We start from the raw sequence: 16,829 nt of genomic DNA, 5'->3' as shown, positions 1-16,829 counted from the left end.
GCCAAATTGACAACTGAGTTGCTGAAAGACAGGTTTGGGCTGGAAGTGGCATGGAGGCCAGAGATGGGGGAAGGATGGCTGAGCCTCGGAGTGGGCAGGAGCTTGGCATCAGATGCTCTGTGCTATCAGGTGTTCAGCAAACCCTGGATAGGCTCGTCACAGTTGCCAGTGCTTTTGGGGAGAGTTGGTCAATGACTCCTCTTCTGGTGCCGTATGCATGGATGTACGTGTGTGTAGGTAGAGAAGTGGTGGACAAGGACTGATTAAAATACATGAGACATTAAAATGCACCATCTCCTCAGGACTGATCTTATTTTGGTTATCTGGTTCTCCTGTGGTAAGAGTTCTCGCTCCTGTGAGCTCAGAGCTGACATAATGGTAGCCTCTGTGTGCGGGGTTCCGTTGTGGCACAGAACGAAAAAGGAGAACTACACCAAATGAATTTCATTATGCACCTTCTCTTGGGGCTTTCCTAGTCCTTCAAGGGAATTGCTTGTGGTGGCTGAAACTCATTTAATGTTGTCTCTGACAGTACTGAACTGTGAGGTGTTGCAACATCCTCTCTGTTCAGGTACTTGTAAGTCAGGGTATTGTCAGACTTCTTAGTTTTTAAGCTCCTGTCCTCCTGAGTGTAATGGAGTGAGCGTGTGCAAGAGCAGAGTGGCGATGGTGGCTTTACACCCTCCCCTTCACTGTCGTGCACATGCACAGTACAGAGCAAGCATCCTGCCTCCTGATTTCATTGACAGAACCAGCTTCCTCAGTGTTCCCGTTGGATCAGTCAGTCTGGTTCCTGGTGACAGAAAACTCTCCCTTCCTCCAGTCTTGGAACAGAGATCTCACAAGTACCTTGCCATTCTAAATCTCAATCTTTAATGTCTTTAAATTTGAAGAGGGGAGATTTAGACATTAGGAAGAAATTCTCCATGATGAGGGTGGTGAGACACTGGAACAGGTTGCCAAGGGAAGTTGTGGAAGCCCCCTCCCTGGAGGTGTTCAAGGCCAGGTTGGATGGGGCTTTGAGCAACCTGATCCAGTGGGAGGTGTCCCTGCCTATTGTAGGGGATTAGAACTGGATGGGCTTTGAAACCATTCTGTGATTCACCTCTATGAGCAGCAGAACAGAAGATGCACATTGGGGAATGAGCGATGCAAAGCTGAATTATTTAAACACTCTTTTGTCATTGTCTAGGCAGGATTTTCATTTCAGCATTGAATTTTACGTTTTTAATTAACTGACTGGATTTTTTTTTTCAGTTCGGTGCTTTTTAGCTGGGAGAAAATGCTGCCACGTCACTTAGAAGCTGGGCTGTAGCAGAATTTGGCTCCAGCACCCATTGTGGATGGCCGTGCCTGGAGCTTTTAGTTGTTGTCTTCTTCCTCCTCCTGGCTTTTTCCTTTTGAAAAGCCTGGATGTAAAATGCTTTGTGAGAAAAACTTCTTTTCTTGTTGTCTATCTGAAGTAACTAGCATGATGTTTTTCAGCTTCCTTTTGGATATAGAATCATGGAATGGTTTGGGTTGGAATGTATCTCAAAGCCCATCCAGTTCCATTCCCCCCTGCCGTGGGCAGGGGCACCTCCCACTGGATCAAGTTGCTCAAAGCCCAATCCAGCGTAGCCTTGAACACCTTCAGGGATGGGGCAGCCACAGCTTCTCTGGGCAACCTGTGCCAGTGCCTCACCACCCTCACAGGAGAACATTTCTTCCTAAGATCTCATCTCAGTCTCCCCTCTTTCAGCTTCAAACTGTTCCCCCTCAACCTATTTCTGCACTCTCTGATCAAGAGCCACTCCCCAGCTTTCCTGGAGCCCCTTTCAGTACTGGAAGGCTGCTCTAAGGTCTCCCTGGAGCCTTCTCTTCTCCAGACTGAAGGACCCTAGTGCTCTCAGCCTGTCAGCTGTTTGTTAGGGATTGATGGAATTCAAAATGATGAACAGTAACAAAATTCTATAATGATGTGCACTGAGCGTGAGTTTAGGGAAGAAACAGGGGAAACCTGTGCAGGACTTGTGTGATGGTCACTGATAGCAGACTGCTCTGCATGCATGTGAGGCTTCAGGGCTGCCTCTAGAAGAGCAGGAAAAGGAATAAGGACAATTTCTGGGGCTGGTGCATGAGAAAAGAGAGGACTCTGGTCTTTCGTAACATCACTTGTGTTTCAGTAGCACTCATGCAGTTCACAAGGATCACAGCGAACACTAGTTGCTTGAGGGAGGAGGTTTTATACAAGTAAAGTCTTTGAATTTAAGAGAAGCCATATGGGGCAAATCAAATTTGTCTGATGCCTTGGTGGGAGGACAAACTGTGACTGTTTTGAATAGATGGATTATTTGCCTTCTTCTTTATATTTAAAAAATTCAAAAATACTTGAACAGGAGGTGATTGTAAAGACCCTTGACTTCCAGATTGCTGCTGTGGTACCGATCTTGGCCATGTGCTGTTGCAGTTGTCTAATACTTGCTGTGACTTGTCCATCCGTCCATCTGTGTGCCCACAAGAGTCCCTGTGGCATCATGAGTGTTCCTGAATGGCTTTTGCACATCCAAGGGAAACATGCTAACCTACCTATGAGGTGTAAGAAATGGAATCCTGCTTCTGTTTGAGCCGATAACAAGGACTCCAATTGCCTTCACAAGCAGTGAGATACCATCCAATTACCGTAATTAGATTGTTAAGAATTGTTCAGCCCTGAGTTCTGCAATAATGCAAAGGCTGTTACCCTCATGAATTTCCAGTCAGATGCCAGTACAGCAGGGCACAAATCTTGTGGTGCTTAGGCAGTCTCATTGCACTCGGCACTGGAGACCATTCACATTCCTGGTGCTCAGCACATTTCGGAGCCCTGATGAGGCAATTAGAAAATCCGTATAAATAAGCTGAGGAAAAGTATTGCGGTATATTTCCTTAATGTTGTCACTCAGGTAGTGCCCAGCTCTTCCCTGGCCATTACCAACCTCTGAGCTCCCGCTATGAGCGTTTTGCCTGAGCAGTTAATTTGGCAGTCGAGTGTAAAGTGCAGAATGCAAAGAGCAGCTCTGTGGGCTGTTCGGTGACACCAGTGGGAACATTCTCACAAGTCAGCATCTCCGAAGACCATAAAACTCGATTTACATTTTTTTTCTACTGTACAATCCCCAACAGATGTTGACTGTTAATAGTTTTTACAGCTCTAATTTGTTCTGGTAGAGCATTGAACTTGTGCATGAGAGGTAATAAAATCTTTTCAGTAGGAAGATGGAGTTGATGCTCGGAATAACAATCTGTCAGTTTTGCAAAGGGTTGTTCAGTTGCTGCTCTGTGACTGTGACCAGATGAGCCAGCCTCACTGCGCTTTGAGCCTTGCTGCTCAAGAAAGATAGTGAGAACCACAAAATCATGATCTGTGGTTATAAGAGAGAAATCTGCCTGCAGTGTCAGGGGCACACTGTAATTTGTGTCAGCTACCTGGATGCCTGCTCTGGGGGGGATGCTGGCTTGGGTGTGTTGCTAAACAATGTTTTTATAGAATTATAGAATCACAGAGTGGTTTCGGTTGTAAGACTTTCAAGTTTACTGAGTCGAACCATCGATCCAGCCCTGCTAAGTCCACCACTACACCATGTTCCCGAGTACGACATCTACTTGTCTTTGAAACACCTCCAGGGATAGTGACTCCACCACCTCTCTGGGCAACCTGTTCCAGTGCTTGACAACATTTTCAGTAAATAAATTCCCCCTAATATCTAACCTAAATCTCCTCTGGTGCATCTTGAGGCCATTTCCCCTTGTCCTGTCACTGGCTATCAGGGAGAAGAGACCAACCCCCACCTCACTACAATCTCCTTTTCAAATAAGGGGAGCGTCCCTTTCCATGAATTCCAATGCATGCCACCTCTGTCAGTGTTTTTTGTGTCCCCCTGCCCTGTTTGATGTCAGGTCTTTAGGACTGTGTTTGGTTGTGTGGTATCAGGTACACCAGAACATCTCGTGCTGGAGATCCTAGACTCGGATGCAGGTTGAGGCATTGCCTCCGCATATTTGTCCCAAAGAGCTCGGTGCTGTTTCCTGCAGTGAACTTTGTTTTCCAGGGAAGCTGCTTAGGCTGCTGCTGTCTCTTTAGGCTGCACTGCCTTTCCTGGAGGGCTGCCTTGGGATTGTCACAGGATGCAGTAGGTGCCCTGGCCTTGCTGGGCATCATGAGCGTGTGTGACAGAACCTGAGCTGGCTCTGCCCTGAGAGGGATGAGACAGAATTCCGGGTAAAAGCAGCCAGCAGGGAACTTTCAGAACTATTGGGTCATTGTTGGATGACCAGCTATTAGCGGGGCTAGCAGTCGGATACTGAGCTTGCCCAGTTCCTGGGGTCTGGCAGTGCACCTGGGGTCTGTTGAACACCTCAGGGCTGCCTCTGTTCTCACTGCTCTGAGTGTCAGATGTTTTACACATCTGTATCAGACAGGGATGTTGGGCCAAAGATTGCAGGAAGAGTCTTCATTGCCGGCATGAGTTTGAGTCTTTCCAGTCTGGAATCCTTCATCTGAAACCTGCTTTGGACAGGCGCTTTGTGAGTGCATCTGTACACGTGTGGCACAGTAGCATCAATTTCCTTATATATCCTTAAATGTCTCCGTTACCTCATCTGTAACGCAACTCAGAGCTGTCTTCACCATCTCCAAACCAGCCTGCTACTGAGCTGATAAGCCATCCTTTACGTTTTGTGACATGAATGTTAACGTGTTGTAAACAAGCTCCCAAAGGATCAACAGCAATTTTTTCAGGCAAGATATATTAATTTGTCTTGTAATATTCCTTTCATGTCAGCTGCAGCAATTCCCCGTGCTTAAGCATAAATATCTTTTTGTGTGTGTTTGTCTGTAGTGACAGCTAGCTGCCAGAGACGTTGTCAGACACGGCACACGCAGATCAGGAAAACCATCGCGTTGTGACAGCCGCTATTAAAAATGCAGGGAAAAATACAATTAGAGGTGGAGTTCTTTTGGTAGGTTCTTGCTGGAGCTTGTGAGCATTTAGGGAAATGTCAAAATTAAAGACTAGCATTTTATGAAGCGCCACAGAGTGATATCACTCATAGGATCTCAGTCATAAGGTGCAAACACAGGGATGCTTGGTATGAAAGGCTGAATGCTGTTCTCACCATGGCCGCATGGCTCTGCCTGAGAATGATGAGTGAGCTCAGGACCCAGGAGGTGCCGAGTGACTGGCTCTGGGGCCATATATCTCATTAGTGTGATTATTTTAACTGCATCTCTAATCCCAGCATTGTGCTGTGCCGCCGGAGTCCAGTGTCAAACCTGTGGTGGAAGGCTCCTGAAATGCCTCATCACTGAGCACCATCTGAATAGTGAATGGACCTTTCAGAGTCCTGAGTAGCCAAACAGGGCACTGGCAGCACACACCACAAAGGGGCCGTCCAGCCCAGCTTACAACCCTTGATATCTGTCTGAAACTGCAGTGCTTTTTCAGACTGTCCACCTGGGAATATCCCAGGAGCCTTATTGGAGCTGCAACCTAACAGGAGAGATGTGCAAGGAAACCATAGATGGAAACATAGTCTTAGGGTCCACACACTCATCTCAGACAGAGCGTGCACCATACGGATTCTCTCCCGCCGCAGGGAAACACAAGGGAACATGCAGCTTCTGACTTTGCCCAGAAAGCCTGTCTGTGTGAAACAGAATGTTCTCCTGTCCCTTGGCACAGGTGAGGAGTCAATCTTCATGTGATCTTTTACATCTTGCCAAGTGTGGGTCTCTAACCTGCTCCTGGGAATGGTGCTGATATTGATCCTGTGGGAGGCTGTCGCATGCAACAGTTTCGGCAGTGACTGGGAGATTGAGGGAAGGCAAGAGTGCGAGGATCTGTGTTCAAAATGTGTCCTTTCTCACTTCCAATACCTTAATTATTTCTTTGTGGGGTCTGACATCCTTGATTTCAGTAGCGTAAGCAGCAGTGAAACAGGGCTGGGGCCTCTGTCAGAGGCTGTTGTGTGTCGGTGTGTGTGCAGTGAGGGATGAGTACGTCATGTGCACTTCGGAGAATGCCAGTTCATGAGACTGGGTTTGTCTGCACTGGGGTTTCATGTCTATTGCTTACATGGAGAGAAGCGCGTGCAATGTTCCTGTATGATAGGTGTCTAGCCCAGCTCTAGCAGGGGCTCTCTTGCTCCGTGATAAGGAGGTCTAACTCTTACTGCGTGAGCAGGAATCTTCAAATTCTGCAGTGTAACAAAGCCTCTGCACTTTGTGTGCTCTCACATCAACTTACCCTCACTGCAACTTTAGGAATGGGTCCAGTGACACCAGCTGTGGCTCAGATATTTCTTTCTTTAGCACTTATGGACTAGACGAGCAGTAGGAGCAAGAAAAGAACACTGCAGCCAGCAGGGCAGTTGCCCATGAGATGGCTGAGCTTTCAAAGCAAGAACAAAGCTATGCTCTTTCAAATAAAATTTAAAAAATAATTTAAAAAAATAAGAGAAAAATTGAAAATGGCCACTGCCCTCACCCTCACACCTGCCTGGGCCAGTGGTCTTCCCAAAAGCATTAACAAGGAGGGCTGCCCAGACAAATTGTGTACTGGGGGTCAGGGCAACACAACATGATAGCCGTGTCCCTTGCAGCGACTTTCTAGGCTCCACTTCGCAGCAGCGTAGTGTGGGGTTGTTCCTCCGGGGAGGCTGTGCTGGGGTAACCCCTAGCCCCTGCCCTGTGGCAGAGGTGTTTTCTTTTTAGCAGTGTTAAATTGTTAGGCAGAAGGAACCATATCCTGGGCTGCATGATGAGAAGTGTGGCCAGCAGGTTGAGGGAGGTGATTCTCCCCTACTCCACTGTCATCAGACCCTACCTGAAGCCTTGCACCCAGTTCTGGAATCCCCAGCATAAGAATGATATGGGACCAGAGAAGGCCATGAAGATGATCCGAGGGCTGGAGCACCTCTGCTATAAGGACAGGCTGAGAGAGGTAGGATTGTTCTTCCTGGAGAAGAGCAGGCTCTGGGGATCCTTTAGAGCAGCTTTCCAGTACCTGAAGAGGTCTACAGGAGAGCTGACAAGGTGCTTTTTACAAGGGCATGTAGGGACAGGATCAGGGGGAATAGCTTTAAATTGGAAGATGGAAGATTTAGATTAGACATTAGGAAGAAGTTCTTCCCAATGAGGGTGGTGAGGCATGGGCACAGGTTGCCCAGAGAAGTTGTGGCTGCCCCTTGCCTGGAGGCGTTCAAAGCCAGGTTGAATGGAGCTTTGAAAAATCTGATCCAGTGGAAGGTGTCCCTGCCCATGGCAGGAGGGCTGGAGCTGAATGATCTTGAAACCCTGCCAAGTGGCTTCTTGCCAGCACTAGTCTCTCTGCTTCCATTCATGTCACAGAAGTCAGTGCTCTTGTGGGGATGCTGCAATGAAAGCCACAAGATTAAGAGACAGGGAAAGACAATACATGGGGCTGGCACTGGGATTTTGTTTTGCTGACCAGCAGCAATACTGTGTGTGTAGCAGTGACAGTAATGGACTGTGTTTGAACTCACCAAACTGTTCCCTTAGTAACAAGAGTAAAGGCTGTCATTTCATATAACAGAATCGTGTGATTAAAAGAAGTGCTGTGACTGCATTTCACTGCGCTCTGTTTGCAAACCCTGACATCTGAGGAGGTTGTACCCGATGTGTGTCTTTGTATTTCTTCCTGTACAGACGGTAGTAGATGTCGTGGTAGACAGTGGTAGATGTCGTTAATGTGATTCCAGTGTGGAGAACACTGCGTTTGATGAGTAGGGTAGAAATGCTGCTTGTGATTCATCTATGCATGGGAGGGAAACACAGTGGCTGACTGGAATCCAGGGGTTTAGCCTTTCCATTATCATCCTCTGTGTGACCTGAGATGGATTGTCAAACAGGACTTCTTCAAAGGGGATGTCTGTGAGCATGGCTGCGATTCCTGGGTTCTGAAGGAGCATCTGCCAGAGGGACATTCTCATCGAGCTCTCGTCCCTCAGCTCAGTGGGGAGAGGTGGAACTACCACTAGTTCTATTTTGGGATGAGGTCAGATCCCACAGGAGCCAAGGGGCTGGTTTTAACCATGTGGCCTGCAGCTCAGACACCAAGGTGAAAGGAAGCAGGATCCATTCCTGGCCCCTCCATAGGATTTCTGGGGCACCTTGAGTCTTGGTAGAGCTGTACTCAGCCATTTGGAAAATCATTCCGCTCAAGATTCAGCCTTGGTATTTTCCAAAACAAGCTGCTGTGCCTGCTAAAATTCATGCACATTTAAAAAGAGGTTTTACTTACAGCCCTGTTAAAGTTTGATTTCTCTCTGTGAAATTAAACTGTTCATCAGATCCGCAAGTTTGAAGTGTTACCAGACAGGCTTCATTAACAGCTGCTCCAGAAATGAAACCTCCTTGTCTTGATGATCTGGCAAGGGTTTCTAGAATCTAGAATATCACAGTTTTTCTTGCTTCAGGGATTGGTTCTTTCTGTTTCCTCCCCTGTCCCTTCCCATCACCCCTTGCCCGCACACTGGGCTCGCTCTGGGGACAGGGTGTCACATTTGGTGCCCATGGAAGTAACGGGACTCACCAGGAATGAGCGCCAGTACGAGAATACATCTCCTCTGTCCCACTGGTTAAGCCTCAGATTTTAGGAAAATAAAGTTAGGCCAAGGGAGTCAATGACTGAGAATAATGAAATGTTTAGTGTGGATTAGCTGCACATAAAATTAATACACTAGAATGAAGTGCAGAAGAAATCAGACGGTGTCAGGCCTTCATCCTGACTCTGCTGGCTTGAAGAACAAAGTGCTTTTATAGAAGAGCAAAAGTAAAGCTATGGAATTTGTCTCCTTATTTGGGTGAGAAAACCAGATATGAAGTATTAATGTGTAGCTGAGCCGTCGACTCAGGATCACCCTGGACCGATGCCCTGGAGCCCACCTGAGAGGCTGCAGAGATGGGGGTGAAGTCCAGCAGGAACAGGTACAGGAAAATGAGATTCCAAACCAAGAACTCCTTAGTGATCTGACTGGACTTGGCTTTGGAAGCCTCTTGGTTGATGGAGTTGGATTGTTGCTGTTTGCTATTATTCTCTGCCAATAATATTTATGGCTTTTTCCACTTGGTGCATTTTCTTCTGTGAGTTAAACCTAAATGTACTCTCCAATCTGGACCATCCAAAAGTGAATTGCTCGCCTGGCAAGATCTTAATGGCTTTCCCACAAAATGGGCAAACTTCCCAAACTTGTAGACAAAGAAAATCTTTGAAGTGTGGAAGAGCTGCAGTGAGCTGTGGCATGAAAACAAACAAGTGTTCATCTGCACTCTGGGAGGCTTTGTGAGATGGTGTTCTTAAAACTTTGTTGTTGTCTCCTCTGCTCTAGGTTTGTTCCTGTTTCTCAATGCATCGGAGAGGCCGAGCCCAGTCATCCTGAGCCCCTGGCTGAGGAGCAGCAGTGACCAGTGTGTGGTACAAGTGGCTGTCTACAAGTTTTACCAGCAGAGTGGAGAATACATTGCTCGTGTCCTTCCCATTGATGAGAGCAGCGGTGAAATCCTAGCAGTGGACGGGCCGGAGAAACATGGGTAAGTCTCATCCTCTTGTGTAACTCCCAGCTAGACTTCAGCAGAGTTCCACTGTTGTGTAGCCACAGAACGCGTGCTGCACATCTGTGAAGGGGAGCAGGACACTATGCTGAGCAGATGGAGTCTTGCGTGGGTCACAGTTACTGTAGAAGCTAATTTTGTTCTACAAAGCACCATCAAATCCTGGATCCATGTAAAGGTGACTCTTTGAGTCAGCATCATCTTCATTGTCAGTGATCACAAGTACAGACCTAGTGTTGATATTCATCCTGGTTTTCAAGCTTTTTATTTGCTCTATCTCATTTCTTTTTCCTGCTTCTTTACCCAAATACGCTGTTGGGCTTGGAACGTCTACTGAGTCTTTCCAGTTCAGTGTTTCTGCATGCATTTTAAGTTTTGCCTTGCCTTTGTGGTTTTTAAATGCCGTCTCTTGTCAATAAAGCAGTTCAGAGCTACCGCCGGAGGAGGAAAGCTTTTCATCTTTCATGGGTGCAACTGTTTGAAATGTTTTATCCTCTTTGTGCAATTAATCTTAATTGTTGGTGATGTCTTAATTTGTCAGACTTCCTGTGCTTTCTGTTAAATTCTGGTTAGCGGCAAAGCAGCAGGAGCTGTAGCTGAGTATAGTAAATATTTCTAAGTGCTGCATCAGTAGAGTAGCTCAGAATTGAATTTAGATCTATGGGAGGGTAATATCCTACCTGCTTAACCTACTGATTTTTGTAAAATTTATTTTTTACTTCTGCTGTGAAATGTGTGTTTGGAAGCATAATTTTTTGCTAGGCGTCTCAAATGTTCTTTGTTTGATGTGATAGATTAGAAAGTTTCTAAGAGCAAGTCCTGCTGGCTCGTGCTTGCAGCAGGATGGATTATCTGATTACAGACTCTGTATTTCCAGTAGCAAAAAGAGAATGGGCAATAAAATACCGTGCAGGAGATAAGGTAACTTACAGAAATGGCTTGAATAGTTGTAATACCCGTATAACACATGGCCTGTAAAAGTGAGGAGGAGAGCTGGTGCATGGATCTGGATCACGCTTAGTTCTGGCAACACCATCCAAGTGGTAAATCACTGTTGGAGCTCTGCTTTCCCTTAGCTCTTTGCAAACGTGGTGAACACACTGTGTGCTGCCGGGGTCTGCAGGCAGGCAGAGCTGGCTGGCAGCGCAGTAAGTGCCAGCCATGAGGAGCCTTGAAGGGAAAGGAGAGATGACTTCAGCTAGGATAACAAATGCCTGCCTTTGTCATCTGCCAGAGACAGCATGGGCGGCTCAGCTGTGTGTCGCAGGTGGCAGACGGGGCCCGTCACTGTGGTAAAGAGGGGGCTGTCCCCGTGGGAAAGAGATTCTGTACTTCTACAGGAGGTGGCTGTTGTTACAGCTCGGCTGTCCCATACGCCTGCAAGGAGCAGGACCCCAGCAGCCTTTCTGTGGCATGGTGGGGCAGTAAGGATGTATGTGCCTGTGGCACTCACGGTTTTCCATGGCTAACTCCATGGTACTCTGTGCGCTATAGAATTTTGCAGCTGGAGCAACTGCCTGGTTTGCTTCCCTGCTCCAGTCTTGTCTCTTCCCTGTGAGAGGCGGCAAGTCTTCCCCAGCTCGGCAGTGCAGAAGGTGCTGTCATTGTGCCTGCATGAACATCACATGGGGACAGTGATGTGTCTGCCCACAGACTGCAGCCCAGGTGATAGAAGAGTAGTTTGTTACCTCTTGCACTGAGACTTCATCCCAGAATATGTGAGGGCTCCTCTCCCCTTTGGAGCGATGGTATCTGATTACCCCAGCTCTCTCAACAAAAGGTGCAGATCTTACTTCTGCGTAAATATTCTTCTCTTTGAGTAGAAATCAGAAGTCAGGGAAGCTCTGAGTGAACCAGCACGTCTGCAGTGGGGATCTGCTCTGTTTAATGTTTTATTTGGTCTTGGAAACGGCAAAGAATCATGTTGTTTTGTAATGAATTCTTTCACTGTGCTATAACTGAATGATCTCTAGAATTTTATAAGGGTTTTAGCTCTGGGCACAAGGTAATTGAACTCTGCAGTGATGAGCTGTGCTAGAAATAAAACCCCTTTTACGTTTCCCAGTGACACTTCCTGAATTCTGTGCACTTCTCTACATTGTGCAAACGAGAGGTGCAAGGTATGTACAGCTCCCCTGACTGGGATGGGCAGCAGCAGTCAGTGCCATCGCTGAGCATCCAGCTCAGGGCAATGAGGGGGTATTTTGCTGAAACAGATGCACCCGATGAGTAGTAATGCAGTAAATGAATTATGGAGAGGGTTTCTCCTATCTTGAATGGCGCACAGTGACCATATCTTTCTCTTTTTCTCTTTTTCCCTTTTTAAACCACACAACCTGAGTTACACAGATTCACGTCTGACAGGGTCTTCACCTACATTTGCAGGAGAAAAAAGGAGCTGCTGTCAGGTATCACCATTTTATTCAGGGTGAAACCAGGCAAGCAGAGGTTTTGGTTGGCAGTACTTGGAGCTGATTTTGAGTAGAACATATGTAAAGCTACGGAATATTATTAGTCAGGTAGAGACAGCACAGCAGCAGATAATTATTTGTCACCAGGGTTCACCCGTGGTGTCTGTGTGCAAGGTACCAGGTGTGATTCCAAGTGATACGCTGCCTGAAGACTCGACGGCAGAACCAGCAGTGTTCTGTTGGTACCTCTGGTCTCATTCACTCTAGAAAAGCCAGACCCGAGCTCAGGGAATGGAGCTGTACCAGTTCCATAGAGACATGTAGTCAGCACAGAAATTGCGTGGAAGACACACTTGTTCTGTTTTCTTGCCATATTTCACTGCAGCTGATCTGTTGGGTGCAGGAAGCAGGCTGGCTGATGTGAGATGCCTTACAGAGCAGTAAGATAGGGCTGATGGAACAGGCTCCAGGAATGATGTGCTGGCAGTGATGACTGCAAACGGGTCCCCAGGGGTGGAATATCAGAGGCTGGCAAAGGGATGCACAGCTTGTGTTGTATGCCAACTTTGCCAAGTACAATAGGAACTTTTCTACATAATATTTGCAATGATGCTTGCTACCGAGAAGATAATTATGTCCTTAGAATCATGGAATGGTTTGAGTTGGAAGGGACCTTAAACATCATCCAGTTCCACCCCTCCTGCCATGGGCAGTGACACCTCCCACTGGATGAAGTTGGTCAAAGCCCCATCAAGCCTGGCCTTGAACACTTGCAGGGATGGGGCATCCATGACTTCCATGGGCAACCTGGGCTACTGGCTCACCACTCTCATGGTGAAGAATTTCTTCCTAATGTCTAATCTAAATCTTCCCCTCTCCAATTTAAAGCCATGCCCCCTCATCCTATTGATACAGGCCCTTGTAAAATGTCCTTCCCCAGCTTTCCTGTGGCCCCTTTCAGGTACTGGAAGGTTTCTGTGAGGTCTCCCCTGAGCCTTCTGTTCTCCAGGCTAAACAACCCCACCTGTCTCAGCCTGTCCTTATACCAGAGGGGCTCCAGCCCTCTGATTGTCTTCGTGGCCCTATCCCAAAGGCCACTGGGGTGCGGATGCTGTCCTGATGTTCTGCTCCCATGGTGCTGTGTGCAGTCCGTCCAGGTCACTGTTTAATGGGATTCCATCCTTGTGTTACTGGCGTGAGGAGGCAGAACTCTGTCCACGTGGCATATCGGCAGTTTAGCAAAACTGCTGCCACAGTGTGAGTGCTGACTTCTGGGAGCTGTCAGACTGTCACTGTGGCTCTGGATTGCATTTCACCTCTGATTTGTTTTCCCATCCATTAAATTATAACTGTAAAGCTAGTAATATTGTAAATGTGCTTCATAGAGCAAGGAAAACACAAAGAAAACTTGTCAAGAAGGTCAAAGTTCGTAACACAGGGTTGATTATTACTTCTTTTGCTGTATGGGAAAGGACAAGATTAGCATTGTTCATGTTAATTACCATGTCATCTTCTATCTCGACCTGCTCTATTAGTGCTAAGTCGCAGTATTATCTACTATGTAGCAAACAAGCTTTTTAATAAGCCCAAAGCAAATGATGGCACTACTTCTTTGCAGTCTTCCATTGCAGGTTTCCCTCATCACTGATTCCATAAGCATGTTCTTACCCCAGAAATAATGTAACAAGTGGATCTTAGTGCTGTTCACGTGACTAAAGGTGACTGAGGCCTCCCTGAAGGGCAGAGCGGAGAGCCTCAGATTGGCTGCTCCAGCGGGGATGCCAGGATGCCAGCCTTGTTCCAAAGATAGGATTTGAACTGCAGGACTGAGTTAACTTGTGATGTCTGTCCCATGCTTCCTACAGGAGCAGGGCACTCTGCCTGTCTGTCCTGGGACTGCCTTTCGCTATGGAGAAGAGCAGGGCAGTCTCCATTAGACATTTTTCTGTGTCTTTTTAGACTGTAATTGCTTCCCGTTGGTGGGACTTTATCTCTTCCTACACTTCAGAGGTTGGGGCTGTGACGCTGACAGATCGACAGGCTCTGTTTGGTTGTGCTGCACTTGGGGGTTGTGGGCTGTCGGATCCCTATGTAGAGCTGTTGGTACTGAACTGGGGAGCTTTTGACTTAAACACACCAATACAAACCACGTAAAGTGACTTTGCAAGCCATGTATGGTTTCTAAGCTGTGAGTAGGACCTCCAGTGTACTGTAGAGTTTTAACCCAACTTGAGATTTATCTGAAGACTTTTGTGTAATTGTGTGCAGTAAAAGGTGTCTCCTGAGTAAAACCTGAGATCTGAATGGGTGTGCATGAGCAAGGAAGCCCTGAAATGCTGCTTCTCAGTGTAGCCAGGGGTTCTCAACAGAGAGGGAGAACCTGATATTGAAGGTTACCACAAATCATGAGAGGCCGTTCCCTTTCTGGCATCTACAACTTCACCTGAGATTGATTGCATCGATAGATGTCAAGAAAAATAAATGAAGGAGTCACTGGAATCTGTCACGTATGACCTTGGGGCCTGAAGTTTGAAGGTTATTGCTTGTACTGGCCTTGTTCTTTCCCGTTCCTTTCTTTCTTTTGTTTTTTTCTTTCTTTCTCATAGCTTTCCTTGTCTGTCTTGCTCAACATGGGCTTAGTAGAGGAATTTACTTTCTTGGAACCCTTTAACCTTAAAAGTGCCTTTCTCAGGTTAGTGACAGTATGAATTTGCTTGGCTTTTTTTTTGTGGATAGGGCTTTTTTCCTTCTTCTCCTTGAAAAAACACTTTACTCATTCCAAGCCTTTGTTTTGCAGATGCCTGGACTACGACACAAAAAGAACAAAGACCAAAGTGTGTATTTGAGGCAGTTAAACTCATTTTTATGCATCAAGAGTTGTCTCAAAAAGTTTACAGCCTGTTTGGTCTCAGAGAATTCTGAATCAGGAGTCCAGGTCACTCAATCTGAACTGTTCAGTTGAGATATTCAGGTGACCTAGGAAGATAATATGGATTTATGGATTCTTTAGAAAGTAAGTTCTCCCATCTTGGTAGCCAGGAACTGCTAATCCTAACTTTTAGAGAGGAGGCATCAGTTGTTCTAGACAGAAAATGAGCGCTTTGACTTCCCCTGTGCTGTTACTCACTGACCAACTGTAAGGCCTTTCCAGTCTGTCAGGTAAAATGGAAAGAAAAAGGTGGTGGTGAGGGAGATGTTGGTACCTCTTTATGCCTTTCAATTTCCAGAAGGTACTACCCTTGCTTCTGGTGAAGAATCTGTCCTCCTCATAGCAGGTGCTTGCATTTGGGAAGGAGTTTGTCATCCTTACCTAACAAAACCCTGGCTCTTTTGGTATCTCAAGCCTAGATCTGAAGAACCTGAACCCGTGAACACTGTTGGTTGTGGCACCTTGAGGAGCTCATTGTTGGTTTGTTTTGGGTGGATTAGGAGATTTACATCAAGCTCCTTCAGAATGCGTAAGGCGCAGTGGAACCCTTCAGAGCTTTATTAAACAGCATGAACCTGATAGACAAACATGGAACAATCCTTGTCCCTCTCCTCTGGAGCACGGGATTGTGTGGATTAAGTTGTCACTGTAGGACTAGAGGCAGGCACGTGTCTGTACTCCTCTGCTTCAAACTCCTCGATGGTTTTGCTGCTGGTGAAGTGCTGTGTTACTCCTTGAGATAATATCGGGTCCTTTTTGTAGATTTTAGACAGTATTGATTTGCTGTAGAACACACCTTATTTTTGCCCTGAAGTACAACAAAGCGGCAGCTTCAAATTGCTCCAGGAGGATTGACTGTGTTGTCAGCTGAGATGGGACTGCAGCAGTTTATTTCCTTTTACAGTCTGGTACATGGAAGCATACTATTTATTATGAAGAATGATATATTACTATTACGAGGAACTGAATTTTGAGTGCCCTTCACTGTAGTGGCACATCACATTGTAAAGCAACACCATTGTGTGACCTCTGCAGCCCTCCAAAGCCGACCAAGTAGGACCAAAGCTGACAATGGAAGGTCAGTAGTGAGTAAATACAACTAAATTTTGTTTTAGCAGTTGATTACAGTCCCAGTCCAACCGACTGAGCAGTAGGAGGGGAAAAGTGCTCTTTCTTCTCTTCTAATACATGTTATCAGACAGTTATTAGGTGGCAGCACTGCCTTTTATTGATGTTTGCCAGATTCAAATGCAAAAGGGAAGGACAAAGTTGCATAGTCTACTTCCAATTATAAAAAAAGATCAGGGGGAAAAAGAAAGCCATTTTAAAGTTGAACAAAAGTAGCAAATGAGGAAGATTTGTGCCAAACACAATAAATTTTGGCTTACTACAGAAGCAGATTGCTGAATGGGTAAAGAGTGGAACAGTAGGAGAAAGATAAATGTATTTTTCAGGGTCAGAGTTCAGTTTATGTATACCTGGTGGGACAGCTTTTGATGCTGCCTTTCCCAGTGCTGAGCACACTGCAGTGGAGAGGGTTGGGGGCTGAGCTGGATGCCCCGTGAGCACTGATACAAGGATCTGTGGGGCTTCCCAAACAATTGCATACCCATTGGTGGCCTCCACAGTCTCTGGAAGCTGCTTCTGTGCAGGAGACTGGCACAACTCACCCTGTGGTAGTGGTGCCAAACTGACCATGGAACAGAGTAGGGCACCCTTGGGAGAGGTTGCTTCGGGTGTTTGTTCTTTTGAAACCGAAGAATCCTTAGTATAAATTATTTCTTACATGGCTGGAACAATTTCTTCAGAAAGCAACCTAATCCAGCTGTTTTAGTGTCCAAATCCTGGACACAGAAATCTGTCTGCCTAAATTATCCTACACTGTGTCCTTCAGAAT

At 46.4% G+C, this 16,829-nt stretch overlaps 1 protein-coding gene across 2 annotated transcripts in view; it reads left to right on the top strand.

Annotated features, from left to right (window-relative positions):
- ALK (ALK receptor tyrosine kinase) overlaps nucleotides 1-16,829 on the top strand; it is a 299,880-nt gene that overhangs the window by 134,831 nt on the left and 148,220 nt on the right. For both annotated transcript variants that reach the window (XM_069850441.1, XM_069850440.1), the window contains exon 4: nucleotides 9,370-9,571. In XM_069850441.1, coding sequence (XP_069706542.1) covers nucleotides 9,370-9,571 — 202 coding nt within the window. The remainder of the gene's footprint in view (nucleotides 1-9,369; nucleotides 9,572-16,829) is intronic.

Source organism: Phaenicophaeus curvirostris, chromosome 2 (assembly GCF_032191515.1).
Source record: "Phaenicophaeus curvirostris isolate KB17595 chromosome 2, BPBGC_Pcur_1.0, whole genome shotgun sequence".
NCBI classification, from domain to species: Eukaryota; Metazoa; Chordata; class Aves; order Cuculiformes; family Cuculidae; genus Phaenicophaeus; species Phaenicophaeus curvirostris.
The sequence above is the reverse complement of the archived record's forward strand: the minus strand, read 5'-3'. Positions and strand labels throughout refer to the sequence as shown.